Consider the following 16,968-nt stretch of genomic DNA (forward strand, 5'->3'; position numbering starts at 1 on the left):
TTTTGACTCCTTCTCAATATTTTGTCTATAGCTTCATTTTCCGATAAGGTGGTGTGTGTAAGTTGCAGGAATCTTCAGGACGGCACAAGTAGCCAGTCCCCGAGCCAATAGAATTAACCGTTTACAATTGAAATCCTTCGACTCGGCCTGGCATCGAACACAGGGCTCCAACGCCAAGACGCTGACGATTCAGCTAATAGTCCTCCCTTCAATCAAATTCTACCCTCGTTTGACCTTGACGCTCGTAGACTTTCTAGGGATATGGCAGATCTTTCCTTTTAAACATTTTTTATAATGTTATTGTTTCACGACCCGCCGATTACTTTTGAGGTTTTCGGTGACGCAATTTTGTCCCACAGAAGTTCTTTCATGTGCCGTACATCTACCGACACGAGGCTGGCGTATTTGAACACCTACGCCTGTCATCTCGGGCTTATTATTATTAACAACTTAAGTTATTTCATTGTCTGTCGTTATGTTTTGAACAGTATTTGTATTACACTACTAGACATCCTCCTCTTTTAGTATAATTATATTGTAGTTTCATTCAGCACTGTCAGTGAACTCCGTATACCGGTGCGTGTTTGATACCCCTGATTTACTCACACATCCACGAAAAATCGGGCTGAGAGGAAGTTGCGCCAGAAAGGAAGTTAAGTGCCCTAAACTTACGCAGCGGGCGCTAGTGGCGTATAGAGCATTGGTGGGGAGAGGTCCCCACCTCCCCCTTCCCCTGCCATTCATTGCTTTTACATCCAACGCTCGTGTTTTGTCACTGTAGTTATGGAGCCAACATGGCCGCCGACGAGAGACGGAAAGTGCGAATTGAAGAACGGTTAAAAATTAAAATAGGTGAGTTATTACTAAAATAATGCATTCTAGATGTATTATAGACTATATTGTGTAGTTACACGAACTTTTATTGCGCTAATTGCCTGTGAATGTTCGCGAATTTGTGCAGATTGGTAGTGATACGGTGAAATAATGCACTGTTTGTCAACATGTAAGAACAGGTGGTGTATGAATTGTGCTACAATAGTATTTCTGAGTGGATTTAAATGAGGTCAACCTGTGTAATGTGTCAGCAAGAGCATTTATCGAACAATCTTAACTAGCATTAATTTGCATGGAATCGATTTCGATTAATTATCCCATTAAAACAAAACCGTTTAGTCTTTTTCTTTATTTTTTCTTCTCCCATAAGCGCACACGTTTCGTCCATTCATCGAGGTAATGGTTAAAGTCATGTACAATGGTTTCCGATTTACGCCAGTGAACGTATGAATGTGGAGAGGACGATCGATAGAAATGTTTCTGTGGTATTCTTAATTTTATGAGAATACTTTTGTGTTACATTGTAATTGTTCTGAAGTGACATTTAATGAAGGCCAGTTGGCCTTTCACCTACCTGGAGGGAAGTTACAAACCATGACAAAAGCAGAAATACCCACCCATTCATAAAATTGAACGGCAGAGATAACGCCAAGCCTTCTTAACTCACACGTGCTGTTTCTCTCTGCTCAATGAATGAAATGTTACAAACAAGCTCGTTAAGCGGTGCATTTTAATAAACACCAGCCTTGTCACTATCGCAGCCGAGGACTGATATACAAGTGGAAAAAGTTTGCTGTTGCAGTTTTCTCTACTGGACTACTCCAAACTGTCATTTTGAATTTGATTACATATATTATCGTTGAGGAGCACATTAAAGAGTGAAATCGCGAGTGCCACTTGTATTTTAACTATCCGTAATTTAAAGTTTCTTTCATTAAATAGTGAAGGTTGCCTTAGAACAAGCCACCGTGAATAGTAGTTCGTTTCTTTAGTTATGTCTGTTTCGGAATTCTCTCCTTTTTTAAGAGCTGTCGCGTTTTTCTTCTTGGCTCGATTTGTAGTTCGAATGGTGATACATATAATATTCCAAAATTTGATTGTTGTGATTTCGATGACTGTGTTTGTATTTGTCATTCGCAATACTGCACCTTGGGAAATGTATGTTGCTATGCTGAATTTTCCATCCTGTATGTTTTGTGGATGTAGATAATTGCAGTTTGAGCACATCATATTAGTTGTATGTGTTGCGATATTCTAACCACTTTCATCACGTTTAGATGATTCATTATAGTTGTAGTGATGCACGAGTTCCTTTGAACTTGTCCTCTTTGGTTGCGGAAATACTAGGAGTTTTAACTAATGGTTAGGTTTGACGAACGTACAGCATTGTTTATTTACACTAAAATGAGAAAATGCCCCGTTAATGTATACATGGAATTATCATGGAATGCAGGATGTGTGGCTGATTTGATGGAGATTAAAAAGTATCAAACGGACAGGATTTTATTTATTGAATAATGTCGATAATGTATAACACAGTGGTGGGGGAGTACGATTTTCAAATAGGATGGAATAATAATAAGTGAAATGTGCACAAATGTACAAAGAGGAATGCTACTGCAATGTTGTGCACAGAATTGTTATTCCCTGCCCCTGAATGACAATGTCTGTGGATCCTCGCATTGTTCCACTTTTTGTATGTGAGCTAGTCCTTTCTTTCGTAACGAATCAGTTTAACGTACCAGTAATATATTGACACGAGTATCTATTATTTAATTACACAAAACGCTTGAGGACTGCGCTCCGTTTCGATCCCATAGCCTTGAACACAGAGCGCAATCACCTAAACAGTAGCGCATCTCTCACCACTTATCTCCATCTCATCCACTTTGGCGGCTTGTTCAACCTGTCTTTGTCATTCACACTGTTCTCATGTTGTTCTGGTGCTCTCTAAGTAGACTTCCTGAAACAAAAAGAATTATTGGATAAAATATTATCTAAGTTCCTAGTACATGCAGTACTGAAGGAAGAAACCCATTCTCATAGTCCTAGAAATTTCTTAACTAGTTAATTGCTTAAAAATGTAGGTATCTACACTTTGCCAATAGAAACGCTTGCTTCTATTCTTGTAGAACAATTTTAATTATAACATTCGCTCCAAATTACTCTAAACCAAACCCCATGGCATTACAGCCCTTGAAGGGCCTTGGCCTACCAAGCGACCGCTGCTCAGCCCGAAGGCCTGCAGATTACGAGGTGTCGTGTGGTCAGCACGACGAATCCTCTCGGCCGTTATTCTTGGTTTTCTAGACCGGGGCCGCTATCTCACCGTCAGGTAGCTCCTCAATTCTAATCACGTAGGCTGAGTGGACCTCGAATCAGCCCTCAGGTCCAGGTAAAAATCCCTGACCTGGCCGGGAATCGAACCCGGGGCCTCCGTGTAAGAGGCAGGCACGCTACCCCTACACCACGGGGCCGGCGCGGTATATAGACCTGTGTTGGACAAATGTATATTAAGTCGAGCAATACAAGAAGTATTTTATTTCTAAAGACCATTACAATTACCACCGATCTGCATTAGGGCTGACCCCCAGGTAGCAGATTCCTTATCAGTTGTGTCTCTGTTTTATTTAAATAATGTCAAAGAACTTGAAAATTTGAACATCTCCCTTGGTAAATTATTCCAATCCTTGATTCTTCATCCTACAAACGAATATTTGCTCCAATTTTTCCTCTTCAATTCTAACTTTTTACGACTATTCCTACCTTGAAAAACTCCAACTCAAGCTTATTCACCTACTATTGTCATTCCACGCCATTTCTCCACTGGCAGCTCTGAACATACTGCTTAGTTGAGCAGCTCGTCTCCTTATTCCCAAGTCTTCCCAGCCCAAACTTTGCAACATTTTTGTAACGCTACACTTTTGTCGGAAATCACCCAGAACAAATCGAGCTGTTTTTTCTTTGGATTTTTTTTTTTTCAGTTCTTGAATCAAGTAATCCTCGTGAGGGTCCCGTACACACTAGAATATTACTCTCTTTACCGAGCTCGATAGCTGCAGTCGCTTAAGTGCGGCCAGTATCCAGTATTCGGGAGATAGTAGGTTCGAACCCCACTGTCGGCAGCCCTGAAAATGGTTTTCCGTGGTTTCCCATTTTCACACCAGGCAAATGCTGGGGCTGTACCTTAATTAAGGCCACGGCCGCTTCCTTCCCACTCCTAGCCCTTCCCTGTCCCATCGTTGCCATAAGATCTATCTGTGTCTCGGTGCGACGTAAAGCAACTAGCAAAAGAATATTACTCTAGTTGGGGGTGTTACCAGGGGCGTATCCGCACTCTCCTTTACATCATTACTACAAGCCCTAAATACCCTCATAACCAGGTGCAGAGATCTGTAATGAAACCTTTATTTACAACGTCGTTAATGTGATTACCCCAATGAGGATCTTTCCTTATATCAACACCTAGGTACTTACAGTGATCCATATAAGGTACTCTCACCCCATCAACACAGTTATTGAAACTGAAAGGACTTTTCTTCTTGGTTAGACGATTGAGGCGCTGGCCTTCTGACCCCAAGTTCGATCCTGGCTCAGTCCGGTGGTATTTGAAGGTGCTCAGATACGACAGCCTTGTGTGGGTAGATTTGCTGGCAAGTAAAAGAACTCCTGCTGGACTAAATTTAGGTACCTCGGCGTCTCCGAAAACCGTAAAATTAGTTAGTGGGACATAAAGGAATTATTATTATTATTATTATTATTATTATTATTATTATTATTATTATTATTATTATTATTATTATTATTATTATTGAAACTTACAACCTGGCTTTTCATCCCCATTTACCATCATATCATTGTCTGCTGTCCATAGTGCATGGCGAAGAATACTATGTTTTTGCTATTTCTTTCGTGCAGATGTGTTCATACTTACTGCTGGAGATGATCAAAAGACTGTCTAAATAATAATAATAATTCTCATCGTCATAAGACCTGTCTGTGTCGGTGCAACGTAAAGTAGCTAGTAAAAACAAAAAAACAAAAAAATTAACTTAAAATTGTGACCGTTTCAAATACGTAGGGAGTGAATTAGTGCAGAATGTATGGAGATTAGCAAGATGGTGCAACAGAGTGTAAGAAACCTTGTCTGGGATTAGGAAGTGTAAAGAGATAATGTACTAAATGTATTATGCACCCATATTGAGACCTGGACATTGACAAGTAGGGAGGAGAGGAGAATTCAAGCCAGCGGAATGAATAAGTATGATAGGAAAGACATATTGAGAAACGAAGATGTGAGAAAGGAGGTTTGAATGGAAAGCTTAAATGAGAGAATTCATAGGAGTAAACTAAGATGGTTTGGACATGTAAAGAGGATGGGGGAGGATGATAGAGATTAAGTTCAAGGCAAAGAGAGCAAGGGAAATCTAAAACAATGTGGATCGATTCAATAAAGAAGAGTGCAAGAAGAAGAAGAAGAAACATGGACCGGGAGAAAATGATGGAAGAGGAATGGTGGAAGGAAAGAGGAAGGAGTGATAAGGGGAAAGGGTTAATGATAATAATAACAGTACCCGGGAAACTGGAACTGTAAACATATGAATAATAATAATAATCACCAGCCTAATGTTGGGGTTGTATCGTAATTAAGGCCACAGCCGCTTCCTTTCCACTCCCAGCCCTTTCCTATCTCATCGTCACCATAAGGGCTATCAATAATAATAATGTTATTGGTATCACGTCCCACTAATTACTTTTACTGTTTTCAGAGACATCGACATGCCGGGATTTTGTCTCGTAGGAGTTCGTTTACGTACCAATAAACACACCAACACGAGACTTGTGTATCTGAGTACCTTCAGATACCACCGGACTGAGACGGAATCGAATCCGCTATCTTGAAGTAACGTTGTCTTGGTTTTTAACAACATGCTCGTTTTTCGAATTCCAGACAGTGCATGTTGTATTTTTGAAACGAACTATGCCGTTCCTGAAGTTCGGATTCCACATGAACTGGACGTCCTGTCGCTATGATCAAGATAGCATTAAGTACAAACTACAGGGTCTTCTTTTTTAGCTGGCTCCGCAGCACCACTCAGAGCAATATATCTCTCGGCAGATGAGTCACCCGGCTATCGCCTTCCGTGCGTGTTCCCCTGACACACGGAGCAAGCCAAAAAAAAGACCCTGTAATTATAAGCTTGCTTGTTTTTTTTTCTCATCCTTGTCGGCGAGAACTAACATGTCTTGGTGCGACATGAAACTAAAATGCATGGTACTGCAGCCTTGTTGGTCCTTGGCCTACCAAGCGACCGCTACTCAGTCTGAAGACCAGCGGATTACGTGGTCAGCGCGGTGAATCCTAATGGCCGCTATCTCGCCATCAGATAGCTTGTCATTTGTTCTCTTGTAAACTGAGTGGACGAGGAACAACCCCTCTGGGTAAAATTTCCTGACCTGGCCGGAAATTTACTGTAGCTATGGACGTCTCGCTACCCCCAGACCGCGGGGCCGATATAAAGGAACGTTTAAATAATCAAGAACATTGTACTTTTGTGTTCATACACGTCGTAACCCAAGCTATCAAACAAGTTTAAGCTGAAAAGTTACCGTGGGTTGATAACCATAATCTCCTTTATCACTTGTACTAGCGGCAGCTTTCTACTGCTATTGCATGTCTCAGCTTGCTCGCCTTTAATGTGCTAGAAAGTAAATTCACAGAGCCCGAACGGCTTTAAAACTAAATAATAATAATGAACCTTAGTGCAGTTTTTATGAGTGGTAAACCTACCGTGTGGTTTATTTGAAGGGGATGAAACTTCACTGGATTTACTTGAATGATCTTTGTTGTGCTCTTTTCCTTCCTATAATGTTCGCCAGTTGCTCTATCCACCCGACTCTCAAAGCGATTGTCCTGGGTTTGAATCCTGGGGACTTCACATGGGTGGGATTTTCAGTAGGAGTGTTTGGTAACCTGTCTTACGGAACTCCAGACGTAAGAATATTGTGAAAATAATAATTTTTATCTCTGATGTGTAGAGGAAACCTGTTGCCTTTTTTTCTGTGTGTTTTGTAGCATAATATCGCACTGACACATAGAAGGTTTTTGGCGAGGATGGGAAAGGGGTAGGGTTGGGAAGGTAGCGGCCGTGGCCTTACGGTGCAAGTTCACTGGTACGCGACCCTAACCGCACGGCCACTTCGGTCGGTGAATTATCTTCCTCCCAGGTCTATTTGAGTAGCTTTGTGTTATGTCAGCTGGCCCGTAAAAGATCTCTGGCGACACATTTGGTGTTCACCGACAATTTTCTTATTTATTTATTTTTTTACAATTTGTCGCACCGACACAGATAGGTCTTATGGCGACGATGAGACAGAATAGTGCTAGGAGTGGGAAGGAAGCGTCCGAGGCCTTAATTAAGGTACAGCCCCAGCATTTACCTGTTATGAAAATGGGAAACTACGGAAAACCATATTCAGGGCTGCCGACAATGGGGTTTGAACCCACTATCTCTCGAATACTGGATACTGCCCACACTTAAGCGACTGTAGCTATCGAGCTCGGTAAAATTATTATTATTATTATTATTATTATTATTATTATTATTATTATTATTATTATTATTATTATTATTATTATTATTATTATTATTATTATTATTATTTATTATTGAAACCATATTCATAGGATAAAATACATTTTGAAATGTAGTACTCTACAGACTTTGTTTTCAGCTTACAAGGAATTTGTTCTTCCTGCAGATTCAGGATGGACAGAAGAGTGGATTAACGCATAACCTTATACAGTATTAACACAGTTTATATCAGGATATAGAAAATTTGGATCATATTCTGAGACGTTTAAAATCAATATCCAGAAGCCACAAACTGTTTATCATCTTTTATTTGACTGTCTCATTTTTTAAAGAAGTAGGAATGAGTAATTTACGGTGCTTAAATATTTGTGATATACAATACCAAGCACCTTTTAATGCTTTATTTTTTTTAAAGTTTCTCTTACTATAAAATGCGTTTACTAAATTTCCCCATTTTATTTACAAGTCGTCCCTGTGTTAAGTGTTAGGTTATTTTATGTATTAATTTAGTTTTGTTATCTATAGCCCTAATATGCCACGTGTAAAATAGGGTTTGTACTTGTATGATAATAATAATAATAATAATAATAATAATAATAATAATAATAATAATAATAATAATAATGTAGTACTGCTTCGTGGTAATACCTGTGGTGATAAACTTTTGTGAAGGACTCTGTGAGTAAGAGTACGCACCCCTCAGTTTGGAAAATATTCACCTAGATCGTAATATCTTAATCGAGAAATCATAATTTGATATACACTTTCTGATACGTTCTGCCAACTCAGTTTGTCCTTGACGGGGTATAAACCACGGGATAGCAGGACAATTAGAGTATTCTTGGCCGGCTACTGGGGTATGAATGACAGTCGCTTATCGGTAGATATACAATAACGGAATGCATCCACTCCACATCCTGTTTGTTCCGAACAATAGCCTGTCTACAGATAAAAGCTCTCTTATCACACATCGTTCCAATCGTCCTCAATTCTAACCTTTACATACGACACAACGGAACCTCTTCTCTTCGGTGATAAACGTAACGGCTCTTTTAGCCCTCCTCACGGCAAATATACCATGTTACTACACAGTGCATTTAGTGGGAAATAGCGCGTCCCATCCTAAAAGTAAATAGTTTAGGGTTGCTAATCACATTTTATGGAATCAATGACCCATTTTCATAAGAATAAACATTGAGCTACGGTTACGAGATGAGTGAAGTGAAAAAGAGTATATCCTTCAGTGATTCGTGAGAGCATGACCAGATTTAATGTAGGCTGCAGTAATTACGAATAGAAGAAAAATAAATCCTAAATAAAATGGCCGGGCCTGTTCTCACGATATTATATACAGGGTGACCCTGGAGGAAAGGGTATTATTCTAGATGTGATAGTAAATAGTACTGGTCATTGTGATCAAAAATGTTCATATGAACATGGGGTCAACACGAGACGCTTATCGAGATAGCCCTGTGTGAATGTAAACATTGATAACCTGGGAAAATAAGTTTGTTTTAATTGCTTTTATGTTTTACTTTTCTTTTCTATAGCAGTAGTAGTAAGATTACAATACACAACCCTTTTGTTTCATGCCATATCATTTTGTGGTCCAGTGACAATGATTTCACAATAAGTGCTTAAAGGTCCCATCATTGACTTCAATACATTTGTCAACTCGCTGAAGGATATGATGTGTTGCTTGTCGAAGATCATCGTGACGTTCCCGTACACTAGCAAAAAGCATCCATTATATGAGCGAGCAGTTCGTCTCGAACTTTTCTTCGGTAGATTTCACCCAACCCAATAAACAATAATCTAAGGGGTTGAGGTCGGGAGACCTAGGTGGCCAGGGAATGGCACTACCACGACCAATCCACTGATCAGAAAATGTGGAATTGATATGCTCCCTTACCTGCTGCCAATAATGAGGAGAGGCTCCGTCATGCTGAGAGTGCAAAACAAGACGTGTAGCCAAAGGAACATCCTCGAGTAGGTCAGGTAATGTAGCCTACGTTGCACAAATTGCCCCATTCATACGATCGTCTAATACAGTGGGGCCTATCAGCTGATCATCCAGCATACCACACCACACATTGAGTAACGTACTTGAAAAATCGTGTCTACATTTTTTAAGTTGCTTGTCGTCGCACCGACGCAGATAGCTCTTATGGCGACTATGGGAAAGAGAAGAGCTAGGAGTGTGAAGGAAGCGGCAGTGGCCTTATTTATGATGCGGCCCCAATATTTGCCTGGTGTGTCATGGGAAACCGTGGAAAACCATCTTCAGGGCTGCTGACAGTGGGTTTCGAACACCTTATATCCCGAATTGAAGTTCACAGCTGCTCTAAATTGACCATAATAATAATAATAATAATAATAATAATAATAATAATAATAATAATCTCCCTGACAGGTATTACAAAGAGAGTTCAATATAATGCAACACATTTTTTAAAGCAGGTTGGTTTTATTGAGGATTCAAATACACTGTTATTCCCCAATCCTTTTGCTACAATACTCTATTTTCCAACATAATCTCCATTCAATGCTACTGCCGTACATCATCGTAATGTGAGGGCTTATATGCCTGCATGGTACACTCGACTGGTCGATGTCGAAGCCAACTCGTGCTGCATCGATAAATTTCCCGTCATCTACGTAGTGCTTCGCGTGGAGTACATACATCCTGTGACAATAAAGTTCGGTGAATAGTCATGTACTATCAATATAGATGAACAATGGACGACAGTGACCTTACCGTCCTTCGAAATAGTCCCCTCCCATAACTATTCGCTGCTGAGATCGGCGATACATGTCCTGGAAACTGCAAGAAGGCTTCCTTTGGGATGGTGTTCAAAAGTCTCGTCACGTTTCGTTGGATGTCAGGAACATCGTCAAATCTCTTTCCTTTCAAAGTGAGTTTGATGCGTGACTTTTCGGCTCTGATCTTTTTCCGACGAGGGAATCCCGGAGAATGCCATTTCATGCTTTGCCCTTTCGTTTTAGGATCGTACATGAGACACCAGGGTTCATCCTCAGTGACCATATGGTTCAAGAAATTTGGTGTCGCATTCGCCGTTTCGACAAAATCCTGTGAAGCCTCTAAACGTGCCTGCTTCTGATCGTCGGTCAAGTGGTGTGGCACAAGACGAAAAGACATTTTCCTCTTAACTAACTTCTGGGTAACGATTTGTCGCACGAATTCACGGTTAATCTGCAGTTCATCCCCTATCATGCGCACAGTTAATCGCCGATCGTTCGTAATTTATGTCCTCACCTTCTCAATGTTTTCGTCACTGATGGCGGTCGCCGGTCTTCCGCTACGCGAGTTGTCAGAAATACTTTCTCGGCCTCCTCGAAAACGGGCGAACCACTCGTACACACACTTCAAGGGAAGTGCTTGATCTGCATAAACACGTACCAGCATCGTATGCGTTCCTTTCGGTGTCTTGTCAAGCTTAAAATAAAATTGTACATTGATCTTTTGGTCTTTCTTGTTCCTGTTCGCAGTTCAGAACCAACGCACTAAACACGCAATGTGTCAGACAGGTCTTACACGGCACACACACGATGCTCAATTGAACAGCATTGGGAGCAGGTGGTCAAAACCTGCTGCTACGGAGGTGCAGTGTTGTGTGTTGCCGGATCGACCGTTCTGATTTCATTCACCGAACTTCATTGTTACAGATTGTATTTCATTGGGCCAGAAGGCGCGAGATTCGGGCTGTAAGGTGGATGAGGAAGAACAGTCCTCTGAAATTTTGTGAGCTCCTGTCAGGTGCACAGACTTATGTGAGGTCTTGCGTTGTCGTGGAGAAGGGTCACCGTGCTTTTCTCCACTGCCAGGTCTCCATAGACATTCTGCAAGCGCCTGTGAATATCTGTGACGCCCTGGTTTTCCGCCAAAAGACACTCAGTTACTGCTCTCTGTTTGCTACGCACCTCCGTTACAGGCGCCATTTTGAAGGTTAGTTATAGCACTGCCACCTATAAGAAATTAATGAAACTACGAGATGAAGCGGGAATATTCAAAGATGTCCCAAACAAAATTACATTTTTTTAAAACCAGAATTGTCCGAGAAATAAAATGTGCTGCAATATATATTGAACGCTCCTCGTAGATTAAGCGGCCTGTTATGATCTGCACTCAGTTCTTAGCTAGGCGTCAACAGATCGACATCCCGTAGGTCATAACCTAGAAACTGTTTGGAAACACTTTTTCCTGACATTTATTGTTACAGATTGTATTTCATTGGGCCAGAAGGCGCGAGATTCGGGCTGTAAGGTGGATGAGGAAGAACAGTCCTCTGAAATTTTGTGAGCTCCTGTCAGGTGCACAGACTTATGTGAGGTCTTGCGTTGTCGTGGAGAAGGGTCACCGTGCTTTTCTCCACTGTCAGGTCTCCGTAGACATTCTGCAAACGCCTGTGAATATCTGTGACGCCCTGGTGGTGAGGAAGTACAACCGTCCTTTCTCTGGTGACGTGATCTTTCCACTTCTTTATGCATTTTTCCTGTATATTTCAGGTCATGACAAATGTTTTTAAATGTAGGAGCCAGGTAATGTTTTTAGTACTCGGATCGTTAACGTACTGGCGTCTAACCTTTCTAAAAATAAAATATGGTAGTGTTAGCATTAGGTATTGTGATGTTATTGTTATATTTTACCACTGTTCGAAGAAACTTATACAATGTAAATAGCAAAATGAATATTGTCACACCAAATTGTAGAATTACTTCGTATGTTTTAGTCTGACACGTTAGAGGATTAATAACTAAAGATTAAACCTTATCTATCTACCAATCTAAAGAAAAATATACGATGAACAACGCATACTTTACAAGACATCCTTCTTGTGCCTTATGTGTCCATGCACATGCGTAGAAGCGCCATACACTGTCAACATACGGAATTAAATTGCGCTTGAGTACGCCCTGTTTCATTTTACAATAAAAGCTCTATTAAAACCGCCGGCCCCGTGGTGTAGGGGTAGCGTGCCTGCCTCTTACCCGCAGGCCCCGGGTTCGATTCTCGGCCAGGCCAGGGATTTTTACCTGGACCTGAGGGCTGGTTCGAGGTCCACTCAGCCTGTGTGATTAGAATTGAGGAGCTAGCTGATGGTAAGATAGCGGCCCCGGCCAAGAATAACGGCCGAGAGGATTCGTCGTGCTGACCACACGACACCTCGTAATCTGCAGGCCTGAGTGTTCTCAGAATATCTTATTTGTTAGTTAGAAGTAATAGAGACCGAGCGAGTTGGTCGTTGGGTTCGAATCCCACTGTCGGCAGCCCTGAAGATGGTTTTCTTTGATTTCCTATGTTCACACCAGGCACACCTTAATTAAGGCCACGGCCGCTTCCTTCCCACTCTTATCCCTTTCCTATCCCATCGTCGCCATAAGACCTACGGCAAATTGTAAACAAAAATGAGCAACAGACAAGAAGGTAACAAGAGTAATTACTGGTACAAACAGGTGGGGAGCAATGACAGGAGGGTACTCGCAATGATAGCCTAAGTTGAGAGTGAACTCGACGGATAAGGCTGTGCGTGGTGGGGTCGTGTGAGATTAATGGACTCAGGGAAAACGAGGGAGACCAAGACTAGGTTTTTAATTATTTTGTAGTTAGCGGCCTGGAACTGAAGGAACCACAGAGGTACTTGCAAATAGAGGATTGTGGAGGCTTAGAGACTTGCAGACTCAATTGGCTTTTTTTTTTTTGCTAGGGGCTTTAAGTCGCACCGACACAGATAGGTCTTATGGCGACGATGGAATAGGAAAGGCTTAGGATTTGGAAGGAAGCGGCCGTGGCTTCAATTAAGGTACAGCCCCAGTATTTGCCTGGTGTGAAAATGGGAAACCACGGAAAACCATTTTCAGGGCTGCCGATAGTGGGATTCGAACCTACTATCTCCCGGATGCAAGCTCACAGCCGCGCGCCTCTACGCGCACGGCCAACTCGCCCGGTCAATTTGGCTCTAATGTGGCCTACCAGTAGGTGTGCATTTATTTCTGTAGCCCTAAAAGTTCCTTTCTTTAGTTCTCTCTTCACATCTTCATTCCTTCCATGGTCCCATCTTGTGCTGTCCGGCTCCATGGCTAAATGGTTAGCGTACTGGCCTTTGGTCACAGGGGTCCCGGCAGGGTCGGGAATTTGAACTATCATTGGTTATTTTCTCTGGCACGGGGGCTGGGTGTATGTGTATTACGACGCGCAGGTCGCCTACGGGAGTCAAATCGAAAGACATGCACCTGGTGAGCCGAACACTCCCGGCACTAAAAGCTGTGCGCCATTTCATTTCATCTCATAAATCCGTCTCTCCGTCAGTGTGTCATCCTGGTTCCTGGTGGTCGATCATAGTAATTAAAATATTCTAGCTTTGAATTTATTGTTGTATTTGAAAACAGAGAAAATAGATTTCCGGTATGATTCCGTCTATAAGCGGGACCTAAATCCGCCTACCAGGTGATGTTAGGAGCAGAGATTTTAATATTTTCGGCTCAATAATACAAAATAATAACAGTGAATAAAGATTATAGAAATATACTGAAAACGTTGAAGATTCCTTGTAAATAAAATGTCATCGTGTACAGTAACAACATTAATATATTAAAATAAATTAGTGTAGCGCCAAAATAGAAAATCATCCATCTTCGTTGGAGATACGGAGGTTCGCGTTTCTGCCTACGACTTACCATCGACTCATCTCTTAATGTTACACCTCTTGGACGTCCACCCTTCTAGGGTCAGAAACTGGCTTTGTCCAGACGACCCGTGCAGGATATGGTCGGCATACTCCCATTTCCTCTTGTGTACGACTTGTGACCGCTGCTTGCCCTACACTGTCACGCCATTTTCAATATTTGTTTGATACACCGATGTTGAAATGCATTCATTCTCCAAGTGATTTCAGAATTGAACGTATTTTCTCAATAATGATCCTACGTAGCCCTTAGGCACGCCCAGTTTCAGCGACATGTTGACATCGCACCTAAACTGTTCCTCCAGAACACTTCTTTTGGTGGAGCAATGCGCGCTTTACCGCGACCACAAATTTACCGAAAGTAACGTACCGGGGTAGAGATAGAAGTCGGTTAAAATCCACCCTTGTAGTGTTTTTCCGTTACATCCTAATTTTTCAAAAATTTATTGGTTTAAGTAACAAACCAAACAGCCAGCTACGAATATATTTGAATCAAAAGGAAAGATAAAGAGTAAATAAAAATTTGCACTTGCAATACATACACACGTATGAGGTATCTATGATAGTGTACTGGGATTTCACAATGTTCAGGTTCCTGGGTTCTTACAGTACACTCATACGCGTCTTACTTAAACTGAGATTGGATGCCTGGGGATCTCAGAAGCATGGATAGGTCGACTAATCTGAACTCTAATTATTATTAAACTAATTTAAAAGTTAAGTAAACCCGTGTCGTCGTCGCGAGTTGGTGCCGCTCGTTTCACGCACCCCCTCCGCGTCCCCCAAATGGCGGTGAGCTGCATGTGCCATTTTAACCACATACCAGCCCTTGGTAGTAAAATAAAATGTTTTTGAAGACTTTCGTCTGGAGTGTGGCATTGAACGGAGGTGAAACGTGAACGATAACTAGCTCGGAAAGAAAGAGAATAAAAGCTTGCGAAATGTGGTGTTACAGAAGAATGATGAAGGTTATATGGAAAGATCGAATCACGAATGAAGAGATACTGAATCGAATTGGTGAGAGGAGATCGATTTAGCTAAATTTGACAAGAAGAAGAAATAGAATGATAGGACACATCTTAAGACACTCAGGACTTGTGCAGTTGGTTTTTTAGAGAAGTGTACGCGGTAAGAACGGTAGGGATAGACCGAGATACGAATATGAACAAGGAGATGTAGGATGCAGCAGTTACGTAGAAATGAAAAGGTTAGCACATGATAGGGTGGCATGGAGGGCTGCATCAAACCAGTCTGTGGACTGATGACTCGAACAACGACAACAACAATAACTATCCCTCCTGCCATTCTTAAATCTCGACACTACCTGGAATCGTACCCGGGCCTTCGAACACGGCAGTTAACAGCGCTAACCGTTACACTACGGAGGTGGACGATTAAACCAAGTTATAGCCGCATTGTTTCAGGAGGGGGTGGGGGGGGGGGGAGGGTGCTGGTTAGCTCAGGTGCTTATCTGCTGGCTTCCCACACGGAAGACTGAGGTTCGATTTTCGATTAAAAAGTCATGCGGTGCCAGGAAAGGCATCCAACCGATCAGAACCAAAATGAGCCTGGTTGACTTCAGCGACCCCAGAAATAAGCGGGATAAGCTGAAGAAAGTTAAGCTGCATTGTTCTGTGTTTAGAGCTCGTATACAATCAAGCTATCGACGAAATAAGTTTAAAATGTTTCGTAAAACTGAGAAATCCATTTGACATCAAATGAATAACTTTTTAAGCAATGATGAAAAGTCTATCATTTTGATAACGTGTTAAGAACACTTAGGGCTGTGGTATAATCTGAGTTTATTAGGATCAGATGGCGCGTTTCGTTTTTATTTTACAGAGTGTCTAGTTATCCGAACTCGTAACAAGCTGAGAGCATTTAAGAGGACAATGCCGTGTGGCGGGTCTTCACGGAGAAAGGCCGTGGTTTTGTGTAGGCTGATGATAGGTCATGGAAGATCTACCCCCCAGTGTGTTCTTGTGGTGGCGAATTCACCGTGGTCCACATCCTCACAGACTGCGCGGATCTCTCTCACCTCCTCGGCTTGCAGAAGACACTCGAACTCATACCAGCCCAGGACGGGTATATTGGTGATCCCGTCATTCCCTGTGTGTGAGAGAATGGATTAGTGAAGCACTTACAAATTTCAAGTGTTCTGTTCAAATCAGGGAACGTTTGTGTCCTTTTTAGCTTAATAAAATATATATATATATTTTTTTACAATGTTGTGCCGAAATGAGCTGCGCGATTGAACTTACTTAGCAGATGAATTTGTTTTCTCCTCTTCCCACAATTCCTTCATTCTCCCGCTGTGTTTGATCTTCCGTTCTTCAGTCCATGCAGTGGGTTTTTCAGCACGATGCTGTGTGTTCACCAACACACTTGTTATGCTGATTTCTCGAAGGTCTTTTTCAATTTAGATTATCTAATTATTTTTGACTTTTAGTGAGCAGGCATAGTTAAGTATATTTTTAGTAAGTCTCTCATTGTCCGTTCTTTGAATATGGCCATTAAATTTCCGTCGTCTTTTTCTGATAGTGTCTGATATTTTCTCAGAATGCTAGAGCCTCCGTGGCTCAGGCGGCAGTGCACCGGCCTCTCACCGCTGGGTTCCATGTTGTTATACCTATTCCCAAGAAAGCCGGTGCTGACAGGTGTGAAAACTATCGCACCATTAGTTTAGTATCTCATGCCTGCAAAATTTGAACACGTATTGTTTACAGAAGAATGGAAGAACAAGTTGAAACTGAGTTGGGAGATCAATTTGGCTTCAGAAGAAATGTAGGAACACGTGAAGCAATCCTGACTTTACGTCTGGTCTTAGAGGATCG

General features: G+C 41.7%; 1 protein-coding gene across 2 annotated transcripts in view; it reads left to right on the plus strand.

The window, feature by feature from the left end:
* The first annotated feature begins 762 nt into the window (after positions 1–762).
* Positions 763–16,968, plus strand: part of RasGAP1 (Ras GTPase activating protein 1) — a 159,987-nt gene continuing 143,781 nt past the window's right edge. For both annotated transcript variants that reach the window (XM_067158273.2, XM_067158274.2), the window contains exon 1: positions 763–852. In XM_067158273.2, coding sequence (XP_067014374.2) covers positions 795–852 — 58 coding nt within the window. In that variant the 5' untranslated portion in view covers positions 763–794. The remainder of the gene's footprint in view (positions 853–16,968) is intronic.

The sequence above is a fragment of the Anabrus simplex genome, chromosome 14 (assembly GCF_040414725.1).
Source record: "Anabrus simplex isolate iqAnaSimp1 chromosome 14, ASM4041472v1, whole genome shotgun sequence".
In the NCBI taxonomy this organism is placed as follows: Eukaryota; Metazoa; Arthropoda; class Insecta; order Orthoptera; family Tettigoniidae; genus Anabrus; species Anabrus simplex.